General features: G+C 55.5%; 2 protein-coding genes across 6 annotated transcripts in view; both read right to left on the bottom strand.

The window, feature by feature from the left end:
- Positions 1 to 5,243: 5,243 nt before the first annotated feature.
- On the bottom strand, positions 5,244 to 8,634 carry LOC135184134 (transforming growth factor beta activator LRRC32-like). The gene is given in 5 exon segments (XM_064159724.1): positions 5,244 to 7,314; positions 8,229 to 8,363; positions 8,365 to 8,415; positions 8,417 to 8,530; positions 8,533 to 8,634. Coding segments are annotated over 5 exon segments (2,361 nt in total). The 3' UTR covers positions 5,244 to 5,355.
- Positions 8,635 to 13,480: 4,846 nt separating this feature from the next.
- EDA (ectodysplasin A) overlaps positions 13,481 to 21,190 on the bottom strand; it is a 119,283-nt gene continuing 111,573 nt past the window's right edge. For 2 of the 5 annotated variants that reach the window (XM_064159015.1, XM_064159011.1), the window contains exons 5-8: positions 20,443 to 20,477; positions 19,991 to 20,042; positions 16,677 to 16,807; positions 13,481 to 14,664 (exon numbers count right to left, since the gene is read on the bottom strand). In XM_064159015.1, the coding sequence (XP_064015085.1) occupies positions 14,413 to 14,664; positions 16,677 to 16,807; positions 19,991 to 20,042; positions 20,443 to 20,477 (470 nt within the window). In that variant the 3' untranslated portion in view covers positions 13,481 to 14,412. The remainder of the gene's footprint in view (positions 14,665 to 16,676; positions 16,808 to 19,990; positions 20,043 to 20,442; positions 20,478 to 21,190) is intronic. The other 3 variants (XM_064159014.1, XM_064159013.1, XM_064159012.1) reach the window with 3 other exon arrangements.

The following is a 21,190-nucleotide window of genomic DNA, read 5'->3' on the forward strand; positions in this document are numbered from 1 at the left end:
TGCCAGGCCAGGCTGAGCCTGAACAACCTGCTCCAGTTGGAGATGTCCCTGCTGACTGCAGCAGCTTCTGAGGCCCCTTCCCACCCAGCCCCTCCTGTGGTTCTGTGCTGGGGAGCTGCGTTCCACACCCACTGCCAGAGCCTCCTCTGGGGGAAGGCCTGCGTGCTGCAGAGCTGATGCCAGGCCTCAGGCTGGCCAGAGAGGAAGAAAGTGTCATGAATACCAGGGCTGAGCTCCCCAGCAGGGCTGGAAACGGCTGCTGGGGGAGTTGTGTGGAGTCACGCAGAAGGCGCCGTGGCAGTGGGTGATAATGGAAAGCAGCAGTGGCACAGCCCTGCAGATGGGAGGGACACAGGGGCTGATGGCCTGGAGGTGACACATGGGGATGAGGCACTGCCACTCAGCCTCCTGTCCCAGCCCAAAGCTGCAGAGCAGATGCCACACTAGCTAGGAGCACATAAAAGCCACAGGGCTGCGGTAAGAGGCCAGTGGTCTGCGGGATCAGCCGCCCTCGGGGGTGCAGGTTGTGACCATACCAGCAGAAAAGAAAAGAAATGGAACCTTTGGCATTTCTGGAGCCTCTCTCTGACCAGGAGAGGCTGAGAGGTTTGGGGTTGTTTAGCCTGGACAAGAGCAGACTGAGACAGGATCCTCTCAGTGCTCTTCCATATCGAAGGTTGGGGGCAAGAAGGTGAAGCCAGACTCCAGTGGTGCCCAGGGACAGGGCAAGGGGCCAAGAATGGGCACAAACTGGGTTCCATCCAAACAGGAGGAGAGACTTCTTTGCTGTGAGGGTGCTGGAGCCCTGGGCCAGGCTGTCCAGAGAGGTTGTGGACTCTCCCTCCTCTGGAGAGATTCCAAACTCACCTGGACATTGTGACCCTGGGCAAGGTGCTGTGGGTGTCCCTGCTTCAGCAGGGAGGTTGGACTGGATGGTCTCCAGAGGTTCCTTTTAACTCCCACTGTGCTGGGATCCTGGGATTCAGCATCTGTTCTGGCACTGTCTGTGCATGGAAGTGGACTTAGCCTAACCCTGGGGCAGGAGCTGCTGGGCAGAAAAGAGAGTTCATTGCTGCGACTGCTTCGTGTCCTGCAGCAGCCTGAAGCACCTTACCCTGCATTGCCTTATCACAGAGGTGGGGACATGCAGGCTGCCCTGTGCTTCAGCTACAGCCAGAGCATGAGCTTGCTCCGTCCCTGGAGGTGTTTAAGGCCAGGCTGGATGGGGCTCTGGGCAGCCTGCTCTAGGGTAGGGTGTCCCTGGTCATAGCAGGGGGTTGGAACTGGCTGATCCTTGTGGTGCCTTCCAACCCTGCCTGATTCTATGATCCTATTCTAGGAGGAGCACTCCTTGCACTTTCCTGGGCAGCTCAGGGAGGGATGGGCAGCAGATCAACAGAGGTGATCCTGCCACTTTGCTCTGGTGACTCCTCACCAGGAGTACTGTGTCCAGCTCTGGAGCCTTCAACACAGGAAGGACATGGACCTGATGGAGCAGATCCATAGCAGGGCCATGAAAATGATCAGAGGGCTGGAGGACAGGCTGAGGGAGCTGGGGTTGTTCAGCCTGGAGAAGAGAAGGCTGCAGGCAGACCTAATAGCAGCCTGCCAGTACCTGAAGGGGGCTACAAGAAGGCTGCAGAGGGACTGTTTGCAAAGGCCTGCAGGGACAGGATGAGAGGGAATGGTTTGAAATGAGAGTAGAACAGATTTAGATTGGATTTCAGGAGCAAGTTCTGCACCACGAGGGTGCTGGAACACTGCAACAGGTTGCCCAGAGAGGCAGTTGAGGCCTCATCCCTGGAGCTATTCAAGATGAGGCTGGACAAGGCTCTGAGCAACCTGCTCTAGTGGAGGATGTCCCTGCTGAGGGGAGGGTTGGACTGGGTGGCCTTTGGAGATCCTTTCCAACCCAAACCATTCTGTGCCAGCCAGGGACCAGGAAACTGTGGAGCTCTGGAAGCAGCTGAAGCTCTGCCTGTCTTCTCCAGGGAGAACAAGAACACCACTTCAAAAACCCAAACCCCCCAAAAAACCCAAACCAACACAAAGAAAGGCTGAAGTGGGTTGCAGAGAAGGTAATTTCCACATGAATTAGCAGAAGAGCTGGCTGGAAATTTGTGATAAAAATCTCCTTTTTTTTTGCTTTCTTTCTCCTCTCTGAAAATACAGATCCAGGGCAATGTGAAGGCTTCCCACTGGAAAGAATGAGCTGTGCTGGATTTCTCAACCAGGTCTCTAGAACATTTCTACATGCTCACAACATCTTAACCACTGCTGCTGCCTTTTTCATGCTCCCCCTGCCTTACAGCTTGCTGTGGAAACACAACATTGCAGGGCTCTGTCCCTTCATCTGTTTGAACTGCAACATTCTGCAGCTCTTTCCCCCTCATTTTGGATCCAGGAGGAGCTCGAGATGCCAAGATACCTCCAGGAAAAGGAAACCATTCCCCCACACACCCCAAGCCACGAGAAGCTCAAGCTGAGGACCACTGCAGACCACGGGGCAGGAGTTTTGCCTGATCTCGTGGGTGCCTCATGCTGGTTTCTGCCGACACAAAGCTGCTGGCAGGGGCAGGGTCCAGCCAGCTCACTGCCCCCTGTGCCAGCCTGAGCCACGGATGCTCAGCTCATACCCTGCTCCCAGCCAAGCTGAACACATATCACTTCCCTTGGTCCTGGAAGAAGAAGGCATTGCCCTCACTGCTGATGTGGATTCAGTTCTTGTAGTCCCTATGAGACCACAACCTTGAATCCTTTCCTCCTGACCCCCAGCCCTCAGGTATTTAAAGACATTGATTCAATCCCTTCTCAGTCTTCTCTTCTGCAGACTAAGCAGCCCCAGGTCCCTCAGCCTCTCCTCACCAGGCAGTGCTCCAGTGCCCTCATCATCCTCATAGCCCTCCGCTGGACCCTCTCCAGCAGATCCCTGTCCCTCTTCAACTGAGGAGCCCAAAACTGAAGGCAGTGCTCAAGATGAGGTCTCAACAGGGCAGAGTAGAGGGGGAGGAGAACCTCCCTTGATCTGCTGGACACACTCTTCCTAATGCCCCCCAGGATCCCATTGGCCTTCTTGGCCACCAGGGCACATTGCTGTGCCATGGATGTTCTCCACCAGCACTCCCAGGTCCCTCTTCACAGGGCTGCTCTCCAGCAGATCACCTCCCAACCTGTACTGGTGCAGTTCATGAGTCCTTCCCAGGTGCAGGACTCTGCACTTGTCCTTGTTGAACCTCATCTGTGCCCAGCTCTGTCTGTCCAGGTCTCTCTTGATGGCCACACAGCCTTCAGCTGTATCAGCCAAGCCTCCCAGCTTGGTGTCACACACATGGAAAGCAGGGCCTGGGAAGGGGTTTAAACAGGGAACAGAGGCCACCGAAGACATCTCAGAAACACTCATTGAAGGTGACAGCAGCAGCTTGGTCCCTGGCTAGGCTGGCACAGAGTTGGGGCCAGGCTGAAGCCAGGCTGGGCTCACCCAACGACAATATGTTGGCATGGAAAACATCATCTCTGTCCTGGGGAGCTCAGGTGCCAGCCAGAGACAGGGCACCCAGCTGAGGAGAAGGGCAGAAGAGACCAAGGTGAGCACAGGAGTTCCTAGCACTGTTGCTTCATGCCCAGAGCCCAGCTGGCTGTGTGTTCCCAGGGGCATTAACCTGAGCCCACACTGGAGCACTGGGACTTTGGTGGACCACAGGGACATGGGAGCAGGCCCAGAAAAGGGAAGGCTGTGCATGGCAGCAGGAGAGGCAGCAAACAGCTGTCCTTGAGCACGGTGCTGGGTTTCCACCAGCAGAACAGTCCCGAAGGCGCCTGCATGGTGGTGACACCCAACACCAGGGTGCCCCAGGCACTGGCATGGCTGGTTCCTGGCTAAGACAAGGCACAGAGTGCCAGATCAAAGGGAAATTGAGGTGGGGATGGGCATGCAGGGCCATCAAAGGACTCCCCAAAGGGAGTCCCTCTGGAGCTGGATGCCCATCAAAGGCCAGGAAGCTGCAGCCCCAGCGGCAGGGAGGGCAGCATGGGGCCAGCAGATGTTTTACAGCAAAGATGCCCTTTGCCTCACAGTAGAGCCATGAAAAGCTCAAGGGGGGAGGGGAGGTCAATACTTGGGATTTTAAGTGGCTTCCAAGCCCTTTTGCTCCCCTGCCTCTAACCCAGCAGGTGGATACCCAGGACAGTCAGGGACTTTCAAGGTGGAACCAAAGAGATGTGAAATGTAGAAGGTTTCACTGCAGCCGGATTGTTTCGCTTTCCTCAGAGCTGGCCCCAGCCCATCAGGTGCTTGTCATGAGGGCCCAGCACTACCCCACCCTGGGAAGCTGGACACCTGGGCCAGCCAGCCACTGTGCACTTGCCAGGAGCATCCAACCCATCACCCCACAACAGCCATCCCACATCACCAGTGCAGCCCACAGATCCCCTCAGCACCTTCTCCCCAGCCCCCCTCCCAGATCAAACACTGTCTGTCTGTGTGTGTGAACCAGATGTTCAGATGCACTGAGGACCACAGCTCTGCCAGCGCTTACCTCTGTGATGGAGATCAAGCTGCCTCTGCTGACTCAGCAGTCCACGCACTGCGGGGGGGGGATATGTTCTGCACCCCCCTCAAAGAGCCCAGGACCCAGCATCAGCCATGCATGGCCAGGGACTGGTTTTCTCTCATTCTCACTATCTCAGTGGGTGAGGCCAGGGCAGATTTCCTGCATCCACAGCAGTGCCTGGGGTTATTTTGAGCCCTGCCAACTCCACAGCATCCTTCAGATGGCAGCCTGGCAGGAAAAGGCACAAGAGAGGCCAAGGATCCTCCAAAAACACCCTCCCCACCTCAAGCACTGTGATGGAACACAGCCAGAGCTGCCACCAGCAGGCACCCTTCCCACTCTCGCAGGGCTGGGGAGTGGTTTTGGGAGCAGGAGCAAATGCTTAGCTCGTTAAACCCACTTAAAAGGCAGAACTGCAGACTTCAACGTGGCTGCTGAGAAAGCTGTGAAACACTCAGGTGGCACCAGTGGAGGCAATTCCCCTTCCACAAGCAGCACCTGATGGGTTCAGGGTGGGGGAAGATCAATCAATTCAAGCAGCCCAGGCCTTGCTTTCTTGTCCTGGGTGGGCAGAAAACCCACACAAACTGCCTTTTGGAGCGTTTCATTTCTTGCAGGGAGCAGAGCAGCTGGGGACAGGTGGCTCACAGTCCACCTCTGCCCAGCCACAAGCTCAGCACCCACCACGCTCCCTGCGTGGGGCTTCTGAAACACACTGGGTCCTGGTGTGGAGCTCTGAAGTACAACAGAGTGAGAAATGTTATCAGTGTTCATCAGAGTTCTGGCTGATTGCTGCACCTCCACCTCACACTTCGGTGACGATGTCTGCTGGCTTCCCCTCGGCTGGCTCCTCTCTCTCAGGCTGCAGGGGGAAGACCTTGTTGCTGCCCAGCCCTGCACACTCTGCTGCCTTCTGCCCTTGCTTCAGACAGCAGCAAGCCGCAGCGCTGAGAAACAAAAGGCTCAGCAGGAGCACCAGCAGGGACCAAGAGCTGGCGGGGCTCGGGCAAAGCCAGCGAGGGCTGCTGGTCAGCTTGGCTGAGAAGTTCCTGCTCCGGTCCTGGTAGGCACAGAGGGCTTGGTCCAAGTCCAGCAGGTCCACGCGGCTCTCCCGCAGCGCATCCAGCCAGGCCAGCGAGCAGCAGCTGAAGGGGTTTCCAGCGATGGACATGGCCTTCAGGCTCCGGGACCAGCTCCTCAGTGCTGCCTCCTCCAGCGCCGGCAGGTTGTTACGGCGCACGTCCAGGCTCTCCAGCGGGGAGCAGAGAAGACCTGCGGGCAAAAGGCTCAGATTGTTGCCTGAGAGGTCCAAGACTCGGAGCGTCTCCAGGCAGGGCAGTTCTGCTTCGCTGTCGTCCATCTGGTTGTCCCTCAGAGAAAGTTGCTGCAGGGAGAACTCCAAGCCCCTCAGGGCTTCTTTAGGTACAGACAAGCCCCGGTTCTGGGACAGGTCTAGAGACAGCAGGGAGGTCTGGTTGAAGGCATAGGGGTGCAGCCTGCTGATGCTGTTCTTGCGAAGGCTCAGGTGCTTCAAGTGAGGCACGTTGTAGAAGGGGGTGCAGGTGCCTCTTGGGGCTGGCATGTGAAAGTCCCCTCCTGAAGCGTCCCCCTGGTCCCTCCCCTGGCTCTCACAAGGCTGGAGGCTGTTGGAGCTCAGATCAATTGTTTCCAGCTGAGGCAGAGAGTGGAAAAACCAGTGTGGCAGCACCTGGAAGGCATTGTCGTGGAGGTCCAGCCAGCGCACAGAGAGGGTGGGCGAGTGGTCCCTGGGCTCTGTGCCATCAGAGGGTGACTCCCTGGCTACATCCTGGAGACAGTTCATAGCCAAGCTGAGGCTGCGCAGAGAGCCCATGCTGTGGAAGAAGGGAAACGGGAACAGCTCCAGGCGGTTGTTGCTGAGATCCAAGTCAACTACCTGCACCAGCTCAGCTGCAGCGTGCCAGGTCCTGTTAACCCTCGCCATCTCCTCGTAGAGCAGGACAAACTCCCCTGGATGGCTTGAGCCTGGGAGCAGGGAGGCAATGAGGTTGTTGGAGAGGTTCAGGTGTGTGAGATGATGGGCTTTGGGGAGCGCTGGGAAATACAGGAGTCTGTTATGGCTCAAGTCAAGCACTCGAAGCAGGTAGGGCTCCACTCCCTCCTCCGAGACAAAGAGCTCCAGAGCATTGTGGCTGAGATTTAAGACTCGCACCTGTGTGAGGCTAAAGCCAGAGACACAGTGGAGAGAATTCAAAGCCAAGTTCACCACCTCCAGCTCTTCCAGAGCCTCAAAAGCTCCCTCCTCAATTTCCATGATGTAGTTGTTGCTGAGGTCGAGCTCACGCAGCCGTGGGGCGCTCCGGAAGATCCCTGCTGGCAGTTTGGTCACCTTGTTCCCGGAGAGATCCAGCAGCCTCAGCCTGGTGAGGTTGCTGATGTACCAGGCTGCCATGTGGCTCTCCAGGTTGTTCACTGACAGGTCCAGGACCTCTGTGTTCCTGAGCAGATGGAAGGCTTGGCCGTTAGCGATGTAATTGCGGTCCAGATGGTTCGACCCCGCCAGGAGTGAGCGCAGCTGGGGCAGCTGAGCCAGGGCGGAGACTGACACCGCTTCCAGCTGGTTGAAGCACATGTCCAGGTGCTCAAGCTGCCCAAGCCCTGGCATGGAGCTGCCTGATAGGCTTTGGATGAAATTGTGGGAGAGCTCAAGGTGTTTGACTCCCTGGCTGAGCTCCTTTGGAAACTCGAGCAGCCCAGCTCCTTTGCAAGACACCTTTGTGGGGCTCTGCAGAGAGACAGGAGATGCCAGCAGCGTCAGGCACTCTGCAAACCACAGCTCCAGCCAAGCCAGGTGGAGCCATCACGTCCCAGCAGCGTGGAAATGAGCACTGCTTCCCCTTCCCAAGCCTGGGGTGGGAAGGAGGCAGACTAAAGCCACTGCTGAGAGATGAGAAGCGTGCCCCCAGGGTTAGGGTGGGCTTTCCAAGACACTGCTGAGCTGTTCCTGATGGTGCCAGCAAAAGGCTCAGCCTCTGGCCCCACAAGCTGGCCTTACGTGTGTGCCAGTAAGAGAGATGGGGCAAAAAGAGTACTGTGAGCACTGAAGTTGGCTGGCTGGGCAAATTCAGCCTCTGAGGGTACCAGGACAAACCCAGGGACTGGTCCAGAGCATGCCTGTCCTGTATGGGCAGAGGACAGGCACCATCCTGGTGGGCATCACCTTCCCTTTCCTTCCAAATTGGTTTACACCACCAGTTTGGAACTGGGAGCCTGGATGTGGAGTAGTTAGTTTCTACTCCCCTGCCCATGTTCGTGGTGGAGGAGCAGCTGCTTCGTGTCCAGTCTCCCAGCTGCCTTACTGACATCCAAGGCCACTGCCTGAAGCCCTGTGAGACCTTGCACTCCATCCTCCTTCTTAGCAAGCAGCTCAAAATGACACTTCCACATCAGGGACTTTTGGAAGGTGCTGCCAGCATAAGTGGGACACAGGAGCAGCTGGGTGCCAGGAACCAGCTTGCAGGAGATGGGAAAACAGAGATCAAAGCTGGGAAGGTTTAAAAGATGAAGGCTGAGTAGGGGGGGTGGTGGGGGTGGGGAGAGGTGTGGGGAGAAGGCAGATCCTGTGCTTCACAGTGGGGTGCTCTCAGTGATGCTGCTGGGGCCATCCCAGCCCAGAGGCTCCTGAAAAAGCAGCCTTACCTGCTGGCACGGCATGGACCTGGGCCTCACCTCCTCGCTAGACTGGGCTTTGAGGATGAACGGGAGCAGCCAGAGCAGCAAGCATCCTCTTTCTGCCAACCTGCGTTCAAACAAGAGCATGTTGGGCTGCGGTGCTGCGCCAGCCCCGTCCCGCTCCTCCAGCGCTCTCTGGCGAGCCGGGCAGAAGCTGGGCTCTGTATAAATAGGTTCCAGGATGGGATGGGGGAAGGAGATAACCCATGTGGGTGTTGGTAGCTACGGAAGTGGGAAAAGAAAGCCTTAAGACTGCAGAAGGGAAAAAAACAGTGCAGAAAGCCATGAGGAAGGGAAAGAGAAAGGGCAGGACGGGAGGAGGCAGGTGCCCGGCTGGAGCCTGCGCTGAAAGGGTCCCGGCGCCGGACCGCATCCACCGCCGAAACGCGCACCAGAGGTGGTGCCGGGGGGACCCCGCGGGGTTTCCCTGCGTGGACCTGCTCTTCCTTCAGCTTGCTCTGCCGTGTGCCACCTGCCCCACGGCAGCTGGTGCTGAGGACAGCAAGCACAGCCACTGAGGGCTCCCTGGCTCCTCCCGGCGTGGCAGCAGCTGTGGGGCCACGGTGAGCTTGCCGCATGAAGGGAGGGCAGATTTTCCTCCCCACGCCACCGCAGCCCAGCCGAGGGAACTCTCCCGTGGCACTTGCCCCTTCTGGGGAATTAGCGGCTGCCCGGCGGTCAGCACCCGTTCCCGGAGGGACGTGCAGAGCTGGCATCCCTCTTCTCCTTTTCGTTCTCCCTAGGAGGCTGTGCTTCTGCCAGGCATAGCAGGCAACTGCTGTCACCTCCTCACTCAGGGCAGTAACCAGACAGGGAGTTTCCTTGCAGCAGCTCCAGCTGGCATCAGGGTGCCCACAAGCATTTCCCCGTGGTGAACATCTCCACGTCCGTGTGCCACCTAGAGCTGACACTCCCTAGGGACCTGCTCCTCACATCATGGGGCATGCTTTTGGGGCTTTTTGGCTTAGTGTGGGCACTCTCCTTTCCACCTAAAGAAGCAACTCCATGCTGCTGCATGGTTGCCCAAGGACTCGCTTGTCTGCAGAACTGTTGCTCTCAGATTTGTCTGGCAGGGAAAAAAACCTACACGAGGTATGAGAGTATATAAGCTCCACAGGTTTACACCTAGTGCTGGTGCCCCTCACCCTCCTGACAGCCAGCACGCTGTGCTTTTTCACCTCCTGGATGTGGCTCAGCCTTGTGCTAGACCCATGCCACCAGCCAGCCAGGGTGGTGACAGCCGGTCGGCAGGGCAGGTGTTTGGGCTGGTGCTACAGCAGCAGCCGGGGCCAGTGGGGAGCAAACAGCCCAAGAGCTGCTTTTGGAGGCATGCTGAGGACAGCACATCTGTGCAGATGTCACATCCTGCAAGCTCTGGCCAGGGAAACACCGACCTCTGGATGAACCTTTGCCTCCAGCATCCCTCATCTGCCATCGGCAGCTGAACGCAGAGCCGGGAGAGCAGAAGGTGATGCGGCAGGGGAGGAGCCACGGCCGTATGAGTGCTCCAGTCCCTGGCACAGCTCCAGGGCCACCTCGCCCCGGGGAACCCCAACCCTCTCCTCCCTGCAGCCTGCACTGCTGGACACGGGTGGACACAGCCAATGAAATCAGCTGAAAAGTCCCTGGCTTGGATGAGGGAGTTCTGTGGAGAATCCCTGGGCATTTGCACCCCACGGCCGTGAACTCCCTTGGAAGGGAGCGAGCTGGGGATGGACCAAGAGCCGACCAAAGCACCCTGCAAATACCAAGAGGCTTTCTCATGCACCATGCTGAAGGGGAGTGAACCACACGGCCCCAACAGGAGATTTGCTCCTGCAAAGGACAGGACAGCCCATGTTTCTTGTTACTCCTGGTCTCCAGGCTGGCTCCCAGCCCTCCGGAGCGGTCTGTTAAAGCAGGAGATCTTGAGCTGTTCACATGAGAGGTCTCCAAAGAATAGGAGAAATGAGCAGCAAGAGAGAGGCTTGGGAGAAAACGAGATAAAGCCACTTCACCAATGTCATAGGGGTCAGAGATGCTTGCTCCCAGCCTGGCCCTTAAAGAGCCAGAAAGGTACCTGGTGACCTAACCATCAAATCTACACTTCTTTCCCAATAAATGCTGCTTTCTGCTCATCCCCCTGACTGCAGAGAGCAGCAGGGAGACTCAGCTGACAAATGCTGAGCAGCTCTGAGCCCAGCAAGGGGACTTAGTGCCTCTTGTAGCAGCTGCATATCAAACTCTCCCTGAAGGATGCCCCCATCCAGCCTCACCTTTCAGCCAGGTCCCACCACACGAGGGCTGTCAAAATACATTGCACAGGAACTCCTGGTTTGGTTGGGGAAGAAGGAAGTCCCAGCCAGGACGTGGAGCTCAGGAACAAGATTTGCAACGAAAATCTTGCCAATTTACATGAACATCCACCCTAGTTTCTATACAGTTAGGTCTGTTTTACGTGCAGCCACCTGCAGTAAAGGCATCAAAGCACCTAACACCATCAGCCCATCACCCTGTGCAGCTCCAACAGCTCATGGGGAGGCTCAGTTCTCTCTCACTACAGCTCTTCTCCAAGGTTTCCTCCCAGCTTGGGCATGAGGAACATGGGGTGGGTGGGGGCAGGCTTGTTTGGATGCAGCCATGAAGCACAGCTGTTGTCCCTTCCCTTTTCTCTCAAAGCCTGTGCCAGAGCAGCCAGGTGGCAGGACAGGAGCCAGAGCAGGTGCCACCATCCTGTAGCCAGTGGAAAGACTTCCTGTGTTCCACCTCTTATTGGGAACAAACATGGATGAGCCAATTCACTTTGCCCAATGCACCCCCAGGTGCCCTTCTCTAAGTACCTGATGCTGTTTGCTCAGTGGAAGGGTGATAGGGACAGCACAGACACCACAGCTGCTTACCTGGGTGAGAAAGGTGCTGGAAGGAAGCCAGGGCCAGGCTGCTTAGGGTGAGAAGCCACAGCACAAAGCCTTAACTGAAGGGAATCCTGCCCTCAAAAGGGTCCTGAAGACATCTGAAGTGGCTTCCCTAGAGAGGAGCTTGGGAGGGATAATGGTTTCAGGCGATGAGTCAAAGACCATTAGCTGCTCACTGCCATCTCTGCAGCTGGAGTCCAGCTGGGCCTCTTGGCAAGAGGGGAACCAGCAAGCCCCACTGGAGAGGAGGGCTGGCACATGAGGAGCCAGTGGTAGCTGGCTCTGTGTCCACCACCTCAGGTATACAGGTGTTTGCCCATAAACAAGGCACTTCTCAGCCAGACTAGGAACTGAGGTACAACAAAACTCCGAGACGCCAGAGGGCAAGACTGGAGCAAGGCCCTGCTCCTGCTGCAGTTTGTTAAAGCTAGCCACACACATCCTCCTCATGCTTCTCTGAGCTGCCTCCAGGCCTTGCCAGCTCCAGGTTAGGGGAAGAGGCACCAAAGGTGGTGGGACACCACCTAGAGAAGCATCACACAGCAGAAGCTATACTGCAGCCTAGGAAGCCTACCTCATTAATGAGAACTCGTTGCCAGAAGGGCCAAAGGGTTTCAAACAGGAAGCCTCTCCACAGCTGCTACAGGACTGGTGATCTGCCTGCTCATCCCGGGGATGGACGTGGCTCCTGCTACCAAGGGATGCTCTGCTCTTCAACTCCACGGCTCCAACCGAGTTACACCGAGCTCAAGCTTTGGTGGAACACAACCAACAGAAAAAGCCCACTAACACCTTCCCAGAAACTGCTGCCTCCTGCTCTCCTCCCACATCCTGGGCACACACCAGAGAGGCAACTCGGCAGAGATCCTCCTTTTGCCTCCTGCTGCCCGCAGTCAGCGTCAGGAGCAAATCCCAGAGCCTGCTAGCGGGGGACGAGGAATGCACAGGACAAGGAACACACACTCCATCCACTGAGCCCTCCCAAGCCACTGCATTATTTATGTTTCTCCCCCAGCCTTGCTGCTCAGGCTGCATTCTAGAGCAACTCTGCTAACGATTTGCTTAATGTTCTCACTACACACAGTTGTCCCAGTTCATTCTCATCAGAGGAATAAGTCCTTCTTAATGCCTTGTAAAGGAAATAAACCACAACAGACTAGCTGAGTGCCCCTAAGGCTCTCGTTAGCCCAAGATGCTAAGGCTAGAAAGGAGGAGGACACATTGAAAAAGAAAAGAGCAGGCCGTTTGTCATGCAGTTGGTAGAACAACTGCACGCCTCCTGTGAATAGCGAGGCTGCAGCCAAGGCTGGGTGCCCCCAAGAAACATTTAGCTCCCAATAACTGCAGCACTTGGCAAGAGAGACGGCTCGCTGCCGACGGGGAAAGGGCGAGCCAGCCAAAGAACGCTTCGGCCCAGGCTGGACCCTCCTGTGGTCGCATCAGCCGGGCTGAGACACCTCCGCTCCCCCGCCCCTGCAGGTGATGACCGCAGCGCAGCCTTTGGAGGGGGAGGCCATCAGCGAGGCGTCGGTCTGGGCTCTGTCCCGCTGGCTGCACAGGCTGGAACTTCACCACCCTCTTCGGGTTTCTTGTGAAACACACAAACACACACTCCGCAAAGAAAAGCCAGTTGCAAACCGACCCAGCACAGCCAAGCGCAAGCCAAGGCAGGACACAAAAGAGCAATTAGCGCTTCAGCCTCTTCCTCAGCTTGAGCACATCTTACAGCTTTAGGTCTCCCCAGCTGAGGGGAGGTAACGGGGAGAGAGTTGCTCAAGAAGCCAAAAGAAACAATAGTGTCCCAGCTCTCCTATTAGTCACCAGAAATCGAGTTGGGACTAGACTCAGCAGGGCTCAGAGAAAAGAAAAAGTGGTGACTTCATGCTGGATCAGACTCTTTAAGTCCAATTTGGTTGGGTTTTGCTAGAGACTCCATCACCACTTACTACAGAGTTTGAAGTAGAAAGGTGCCAAAAGTAGTGGGGGGTAAGGGGGAGAGGGAGGATGAAAACCACATCTCCAAGCTGGACAGTTGCTGTTAAAACAGCAGTACACCCCCCCCAACAAAAAAATATTAAATATATATATATATATAATAACTCCTGTTTGAATATTTTATTCTTAAACATGACAAATTTCTTCAGAGTGTTTCCCACAAGTACTTGTGTCTGCTCCACGCAGCTCTCGGGGCAGCCTGTAGAAATGTGTTCTGGTTTGCAAAATATTAACTCCACAGACCAAAAAAAAAAAAAAAAACCAAACAAAACCCCAACCCCTACCCCAACAACAACAGCAACAACAAAAAACCCAACAAAAAAAAAACAAAACCCAACCAACCAACCAACCAAAAAAACCCCAACACACCCCACCGAAAAGAGGGAAAAAAAAACAAACCCAAACGAAAAAATGAACCCCCAAGCCCAGACAAAACCCCCTGACAAAAACACAGGTCGCTGTAACAGCAGCAGTACGTTTTAAGGCAGCCCCGGGGAGGGCAAGGTCTACCTCTGGGGTAATGGCAGGAGCTTGAAAGGAGCAGAGGTGCTGGAACCGGCGATCGGCCTGTGGGTGGGGACCGGGGTGGTTTCTGCAACCTGGAGGCAGCTTCCTAGCCACTAAGCCTGCTCTACGAAGGACTCCTCCTCTCTTGCAGCCTGCTTCCAAGCTCTAGGTAGAGGCACTCCTCCCTCCTGGCTCGCCCTCCTGAGGATGAATGTAAACACCACCGACTCTGTCTTTACCTACCTCTCTTCGCAACCCCGTGGCCCTCCCGGCCCCACCTGGCAGGGCAGAAAACCAGAACCCCCCCTCCCCACTACACACACCCCTTGCTCGCGTTCGGTCAGTGTGCAGAACAGGACAACTTGGACACAACAGGTCTGTCTTCTCCTGCTACCGCCTGGGCTGCTCTTGCTAGTGCAACATAAAAGCAGAGACCCCCACCGCTCTCCACAAGCCTCGTGTGAAGATCACAGAGCAGAGCATCAGTGCAGTAATACTTGAAACAGCCAGGCGAGGCAGACGCGCCAGGCCTTCCTCCCCCTCCTCACAAGGCTCCCGCAGCTGGCCGAGGCTCCAGGCGAGTCGCAGAAGGACGCTTGTGCTTCCTGCCTTCACAGCTAGCAATAAATAGCTCTGGATCGTCAGGTTTGGTTTTCTCTCGATGGCCGGATTACAGAACCCCCTGAAATACTGATAACGCTTATCAACAGCAGCTCTCGTGCAGTTCCAGGTCTCCTTGGACACGCCAAGTGCCTCTAGGAGGCTGGTGCATCTCCCAGGCGAATGGCCCCGAAGAACGTCGTGTGCTTGCTCATGTTGATGGAGATGTCCGCGTGGACCATCTTGACGGCGATCTTCTGCCTGGCTTTCAGCAGGCAGACCCCGGCCGTGTAGCAGGTATTGAAGTTGGTCTTGCCGGTCTCAATACTCCGAGTGCATTGCAGAAAGGGCTTCTCGTCCACCACCACCTCGTAGCTGGCAAAATCTGTGAAGTTTATGTAGTATACCTGACGTGAAGCAGCGAGAAGAGAGGTGTTAGGGGCTGGCTCCGGGCAGGTGGGACAAGTCCACGCTCCTCCTTTCGGTTAACGGTCCCTCTGCTAACGATCCCTAGGCTCATGGGAGGTCGACTTGCTGGAGGCAGAAGGAGCCCCAAGCCAAGCAAGCAGGAGGAAGCTCCACATTCCACCTCACGCCAACACAAGCGGCCGTGAACCCTCCTATCTGAGGCTGAGCTGTGTGGGTCCTCACTTCAGACCTGGCATAGCACGGGAGAAATTAGACCTGCAGAGGCCTTAGACAAGCCTGCCTGCCACAGAGAGCTTCTCATCCAACAAACAGACACAAACAGTTCAGCTTAAGTCCTCTTTCACTTACCTGGCCAGTCCTGCTTCACGGGTGCCATGAGCCTCCTCCTTTAGTGTTGGCATCAAAAATGCCCTAAGATGTACTGGGAGTTGCCACCTTTGCACTGGGACTGGAGGTGCTCTCAAAGGCATGGCAGGGCAGACACTCTGCCAGCCTCCAAGACTCGGATGCAAGTGACCTCGTGGTGTTTGCACTGCTTTAACTTGTAGATCTAGCACCAGAGCCCCTGTGACTCCACCACTCGGTGAACAACCATCTCCAACACACTGCTGCTGAAGAACTGCAGTGGTGCCTGAGGAAGACCTGCCCGGAGTGAGGCCAGGCCCACAGAGCTGCTTCTGCCTGCTTCAAGAGGAGCAGCCGTTCTGGATGCTAACTCTCCTTAGTCTGCACACTACCCACAGAAGCCTGAGGCCCCTTTGTTCCTCGATGGACTACCCATAACAAAGGCTTCAGGGGCACAAGGAGGTGGCCAGCGACCAGCAGTAAGCACTTGGGAAAGAAGTCTGCTTTGGCCCAGTTAGAGTTACTTTTCCTGTCTCCAGCCAAAGCAGACAGTAACCAGCTCCATGGAGGAGTACCCAACATGACACCCATGACCCATTTTACCTGACCTGCTACAGTCTCAGTGGGGCTGTCAACTGAACAGATCCAGCTTGAATTGAACCATTCCAGTCTGGGTTGTTCGGGGCTCTGATCAACTTGCTCTACTTGAACATCTCCCTGGGGTTGGACTGAATGAGCTTTAAAGAGCCCTCCCAACCCCAAACATTCTGATCTGAAGCAGGGTGGAAGTTGCTCAGCTGTGGTTGTCACACACTTGTCTTGCTATAATCTGTCCCAGAACTGGTTTTTGGTCTGTGGGTGGATGGACACTGTGCAGCTCTAGAATGGCTGAGAGGGCTTTTGCAGCTCCCACTCCACACAGCTCTGAAACTCTCTCCAAGAATTCCAAGACGCTGGGAGCGGTGCATTAAGTGATGATCTCCTGCACTTAACTTGCCTGGGGCCAGGGAACGATGTCTGCGTTAGCTGCATGCTACTCATCCCACAGTAACCAGTTACTCTGCTTAGCCCTTTGCACAGCAGCAGCTCCCCCACCCACCATCACTACCAGCTAAAGCAGCTGCTGATCCACCCCACTGCACAGCGTGTGGCTCTGCAGCTGCACAAGGAAGGTGGAGGCAAAAGAGAGTTACCTGGGTTGGAGTTTGGCCGAGCCACACAGGCCAAGAGGCTTCTGCTCACCAAGGGTGACACAGCTTCACAACCATCCTGAGTTGTCAAGGTTTGGCTCTTACATCTCTGCTAAAGCACAGAGCCTAATATCCTGCTGGGCCCCTGGTGCTGCGAGGAGGTTCAGATGGGGCAGAGGCGGCTGCACAGGCACCAAGGAGGATGGCTAAAGGCAGCTGCTGGTGTGTGGCATCGGTAACTGAACTCCGGCGGCTGGTGCCCCGGTGAGAAAGGTGCGACCTTGCCCTGGGCAACTCTAACGTCTCCCTCCAACACACAGCTCCCAGAGCACCGAGCAGTTAAAACGCACAGACAAGCCGCTGGCATCTGGCAGCTGTCTGGAGCCCTCTCGTGGTTCATGCAAAGGCTTCCATTGGAACACAAGAAGAGGAGTTAGGCCTAGGACCGTACTCACTTCTACCTGACTATAGATGAAGTATGTGCCGTCCACCAGTACCTCCAGCTCCCCGCTGCGGGCATGCAGCTTAAACACCTTGGGGTTCATAGTGATGCGAGACCAGTCATTGAGGACTCCACCTGAAAGATCTCAGTATGAGAAAACGGCAGTCACTCAGTACCCGTCAGGATGGAGAGCGCAGCAGCACACAAACACACACACTGCAGGCCAGAGACCCAGCCTGATGCCCTGGTGCTTTTCCCCCAGCCCTCAGGAAGATGAGCAGCTTCCTTATGAGGAGAGACAGAGCGAGCTGGGGAGGTTTAGCTTGGCGAGGAGGAGACTGAGAGGTGACCTCAGAATCACAGAATCAGTCAGGGCTGGAAGGGACCACAAGGATCTGTCAGTTCCAACCCTCCAGCTTCCTTATGAGGAGAGACAGAGCGAGCTGGGGAGGTTTAGCTTGGCGAGGAGGGGACTGAGAGGTGACCCCAGAATCACAGAATCAGTCAGGGCTGGAAGGGACCACAAGGATCTGTCAGTTCCAACCCCCCAGCTTCCTTATGAGGAGAGACAGAGCGAGCTGGGGAGGTTTAGCTTGGAGAGGAGGAGACTGAGAGGTGACCTCAGAATCACAGAATCAGTCAGGGCTGGAAGGGACCACAAGGATCAGCCAGTTCCAACCCTCCAGCTTCCTTATGAGGAGAGACCGAGCGAGCTGAAGAGGTTTAGCTTGGAGAGGAGGAGACTGAGAGGTGACCTCAGAATCACAGAATCAATCAGGGTTGGAAGGGACCACAAGGATCTGCCAGTTCCATGGGCAGGGACACCCTACCCCAGATCAGGCTGGCCAGAGCCCCATCCAGCCTGGCCTTAAATGCATCCAGGGATGAGGCCTCAACAACCTCCCTGGGCAACCCATTCCAGGCTCTCACCACTCTCATGCTGAAGAGCTTCCTCCTCAGGCCCAGTCTGAATCTCCCTCCCCACCTCCAGCTTTGCTCCACTCCCCCTAGTCCTGGCACTCCCTCATGCATGTTTATAAGTATGTGCAGGGTGAATGCCAGGAGGCTGGAGCCAGGCTCTGCTGGGTGATGCCCAATGACAGGACAAGGGGCAGTGGGTGGATGCTGAGGCACAGGAGGTTCCGTGTGAACCTGAGGAAGAATTTTTCCCTGTGAGAGTGACAGAGCACTGGAACAGGCTGCCCAGGGGGGTTGTGGAGTCTCCCTCTCTGGTGATGTTCAAGCCCCACCTGGATGCATTCCTGTGTGATCTGCTCTGTGTGATCCTGCTATGGGAGTGGGGCTGGGGGAGGTATAGGCTTGATATTAGAAGTTGTTGGCAGAGAGAGTGATTGGCACCGGAATGGGCTGCCCAGGGAGGTGGTGGAGTGGCTGTCCCTGGAGGTGTTGAAGCCAAGCCTGGCTGGGGCACTTAGTGCCATGGTCTGGTTGATTGGCCAGGGCTGGGTGCTAGGCTGGACTGGCTGAGCTTGGAGGTCTCTTCCAACCTGCTTGATTCTATGATCTTTGGAGGTCCCTTCCAGCCCCTGACATTCTATGATTCATCTGCTGTGCAGCTCCCTCCCCCCACTGCAGCCTGGCCCAGGCTGTGTTCTGCTGGCTGGCAGCTGGACAGCATTAATGGCTCACGAGGCTGGATTGTTCCCGAGCAGCAGGGAAGGGCACTCAGGGCAATTCCCACTCTGGGAGAGCAGCCCCCATGCTGTGAACATCGGGGCCTCCTGTTAATGAAGGGATAATTACTCCTTAGCCCTGTCCCTGCCGCACGAATCAGTGGGAGCTGCAACCCTCCAGGTCTGGGTTGAAGGTAGGTGCATTGCTCTCGCCGAGGAGCTGCGTGTGTCACTTAGGCAGGGGACAAGCCAGCCAGCTCCCCTCCAGCACTGCCAGACATGGGGAGCAGGCAGGCAGCAGACATGAATGAGCCCCAGCTGTTGGCAAGATGAGAACTCGAGCAGAAATTGGATTGGGATCCAGCAAGGAAGGAGGAGAGCAAAGAGCTGCCTGTGGATGTGAAACATCGCAGCAGGACTGGAGCTTCAAGGCTTAGAGGCTGTTACTGAATCCCAGCGTGGTGGGGATTGAAGAGACCTCTGGATATCATCTAGTCCAACCCCCCCTGCTAAAGCAGAGTCACCCACAGCAGGTTGCTGAGGATCACAATGTCCTGGCAGGTCTGGAATCTCTCCAGAGGAGACTCTACAGGAGTCCAGGAGAGGAGACTCTCTGGGCAGCCTGTTCCAGGGCATCCTCACAGTAAAGGAGTATTTCCTCACATGCAGATGGAACCTCTTGGTTTCCAGTTTGTGCCTGTTGCCCCTTGTCCTGTCACTGGGCTCCACTGACAAGAACCTGGCTCCAACCTCTTGCTCCCTGCCCTTCAGCATTGAGCAGATCCCCTCTGGGGCTGCTCTTCTCCAGGCTAACCAGTCCCAGAGCTCTCAGCCTTTCCTCCTCCTCCAGGCCCTTCAGCATCTCTGTAGCCTCCTCTGGACTGTCTCCAGTAGTTCTCTGTCTCTCTCGAGCTGAGGAGTCCCTGTTGGGGGGTGCAGAGATGCACAAAGGGCCCCAGAGGCTGCAGGTGTGTGTGGCTACAGCGTAACACAGGAGGAGCTGATGGCTTTGCACCTCTGTGTCCTCACACCACAGCTGTGCCTTCCCCTGCCATAAATTACTGGGAAAAGTGGAGGAAAACAAAGGTTAATGGGGCTGAGACAGGAAAAGGATACACAGAGGGCTTAAAAGAGAAGAGAGTCAGAAAGGAGGCTGAACACTGAAGGGCTGGGGAAAACAGAGCAGGGTGGAGGAGGCACAACATCCATCTGGAGGCCAAGGAGAGGGGAGATTGAGTGGGACAGTTACTGGGAATTACATGACAGAGATCATCTGGGAGATAGAAGAGTGGGGGAAACAGGGATGGAGACTCAATAGAAGACTCCTCTGAAAGGGTTTGGGCAGGGGAATTTGACTAACTAAAGCAGTTTTGACAGCTGTGGGTGGTGAGACTCTGGCCCAGGGTGCTCAGAGGGGTGTCAGATGCCCCATCTTAGGAACCACTGCAGGTCAGGTTGGACTGGGCTCTGAGCACTCTTGCTCCAGTTGAAGATGTCCCTGCTCACTGCAGGAAGGCTAAACTAGATGGACTAGAGGTCACTTCCAATCCAAACCACTCTGTGATTCTGTCTCATAGGGAAGCCAAGAGCGGGGACAATCTTGGACCCAAACAGGATGAACCTGGACTCAAATCTAAGGCCAAGGATGCAGAATGAGCTCTTCTCATAACTATCAATATTATGAGATCCTTACCATTCTTGACTTGGATTGCTGAGCCTTGGCCTTGGAGGTGGACCACAGCTGGCTGCAAATAAGATCACAGGGATTTAAAGTTAATGGGACACTCTGTGGCACAGTCACTCAACACACCTCCACGGCACTGGTGACGAGCAGAGGGGTATGAGAGAACCCTGAGATCATTCATGCTTCTCACAAAGGAAACCAGAAGATCAGAGCAGCTGCCAGCAATGTGTTTAAGTACTGCAGAAGAGGTCAGAAGCCCAAGGCAGGTTAACATGCCTTTCCTTGGAGCAACAAAAAGGCTGAGCTCAGGCTGTCGTCCCACGTAGCTCTGATTTAACACATGGCTTTTTCCAGAGCTACATCATGGAACACAAAGTGAGCTGCGAGTTGCCAAGATCCAACCAAAACTGGGGATTTTTCCCTCTTGGAAAGAAGATGACCTTGAAAGAAGATCAACCAACCTGGATGTCTCTGGAGCCAGCCTTGTCCGTGGCACCTGCAAAACACAATTTCACACCATTGAAGGAGAAGCTTGAAAGAGCTGCAGCAAACTCTAAACTAAACTTCTTTAATCCCCAAATAAGATTAAATTCACTTTTTCCCCCTCCCTCTTTTTTTTTTTTGAGGAGGAGAACAGTGGCAGTGTTCTGGGTGCAGCTACAGAGCAAAGAAGCAAAAAGAGCCATCCCATTTTTAACTGGTTTCTTCCTCTTCTTCTATCTAACCCCATCAACATTCCCCAATGTCATTCAACCAGCTTCCACGAGAGGACAAATTGCACAACCCTCCTGAGCAGCGGTGGCAACAACAACAACAAAAGCCTCTTGGCTGCCCAGAGGCCAAGTTTCACTGCACAGGAACTCAGGTCATTCATTGCACTCGAGCTACGTGCTGAAATCTCTCTGCTCTGAGAGCCAGATTGTTAGAGAGGAGATGCTTGTGGGCAGCACTTTGGAGTGCTAAGGACCTCATGCTGCTCCTGGCCTCTGTTTAGGCAAGTTTTGAGGAACTGAGAAGTCAACCACCTCTTCTTTTGAGCTATAGGCTGAGTGCCCCTGATTTCTCTGGAGATACTTGGCTAGGGCTGGGTGCTAGGTTGGACTGGATGATCTTGGAGGTCTCTTCCAACCTGGCTGATTCTATGATTCTCTGGACATGTGTGCAGGTTAAGCAGGCACAGCTCAGGGGATGCTATGATTATTTTCTTTT

The sequence above is a fragment of the Pogoniulus pusillus genome, chromosome 19 (assembly GCF_015220805.1).
Source record: "Pogoniulus pusillus isolate bPogPus1 chromosome 19, bPogPus1.pri, whole genome shotgun sequence".
Classification (NCBI taxonomy): Eukaryota; Metazoa; Chordata; class Aves; order Piciformes; family Lybiidae; genus Pogoniulus; species Pogoniulus pusillus.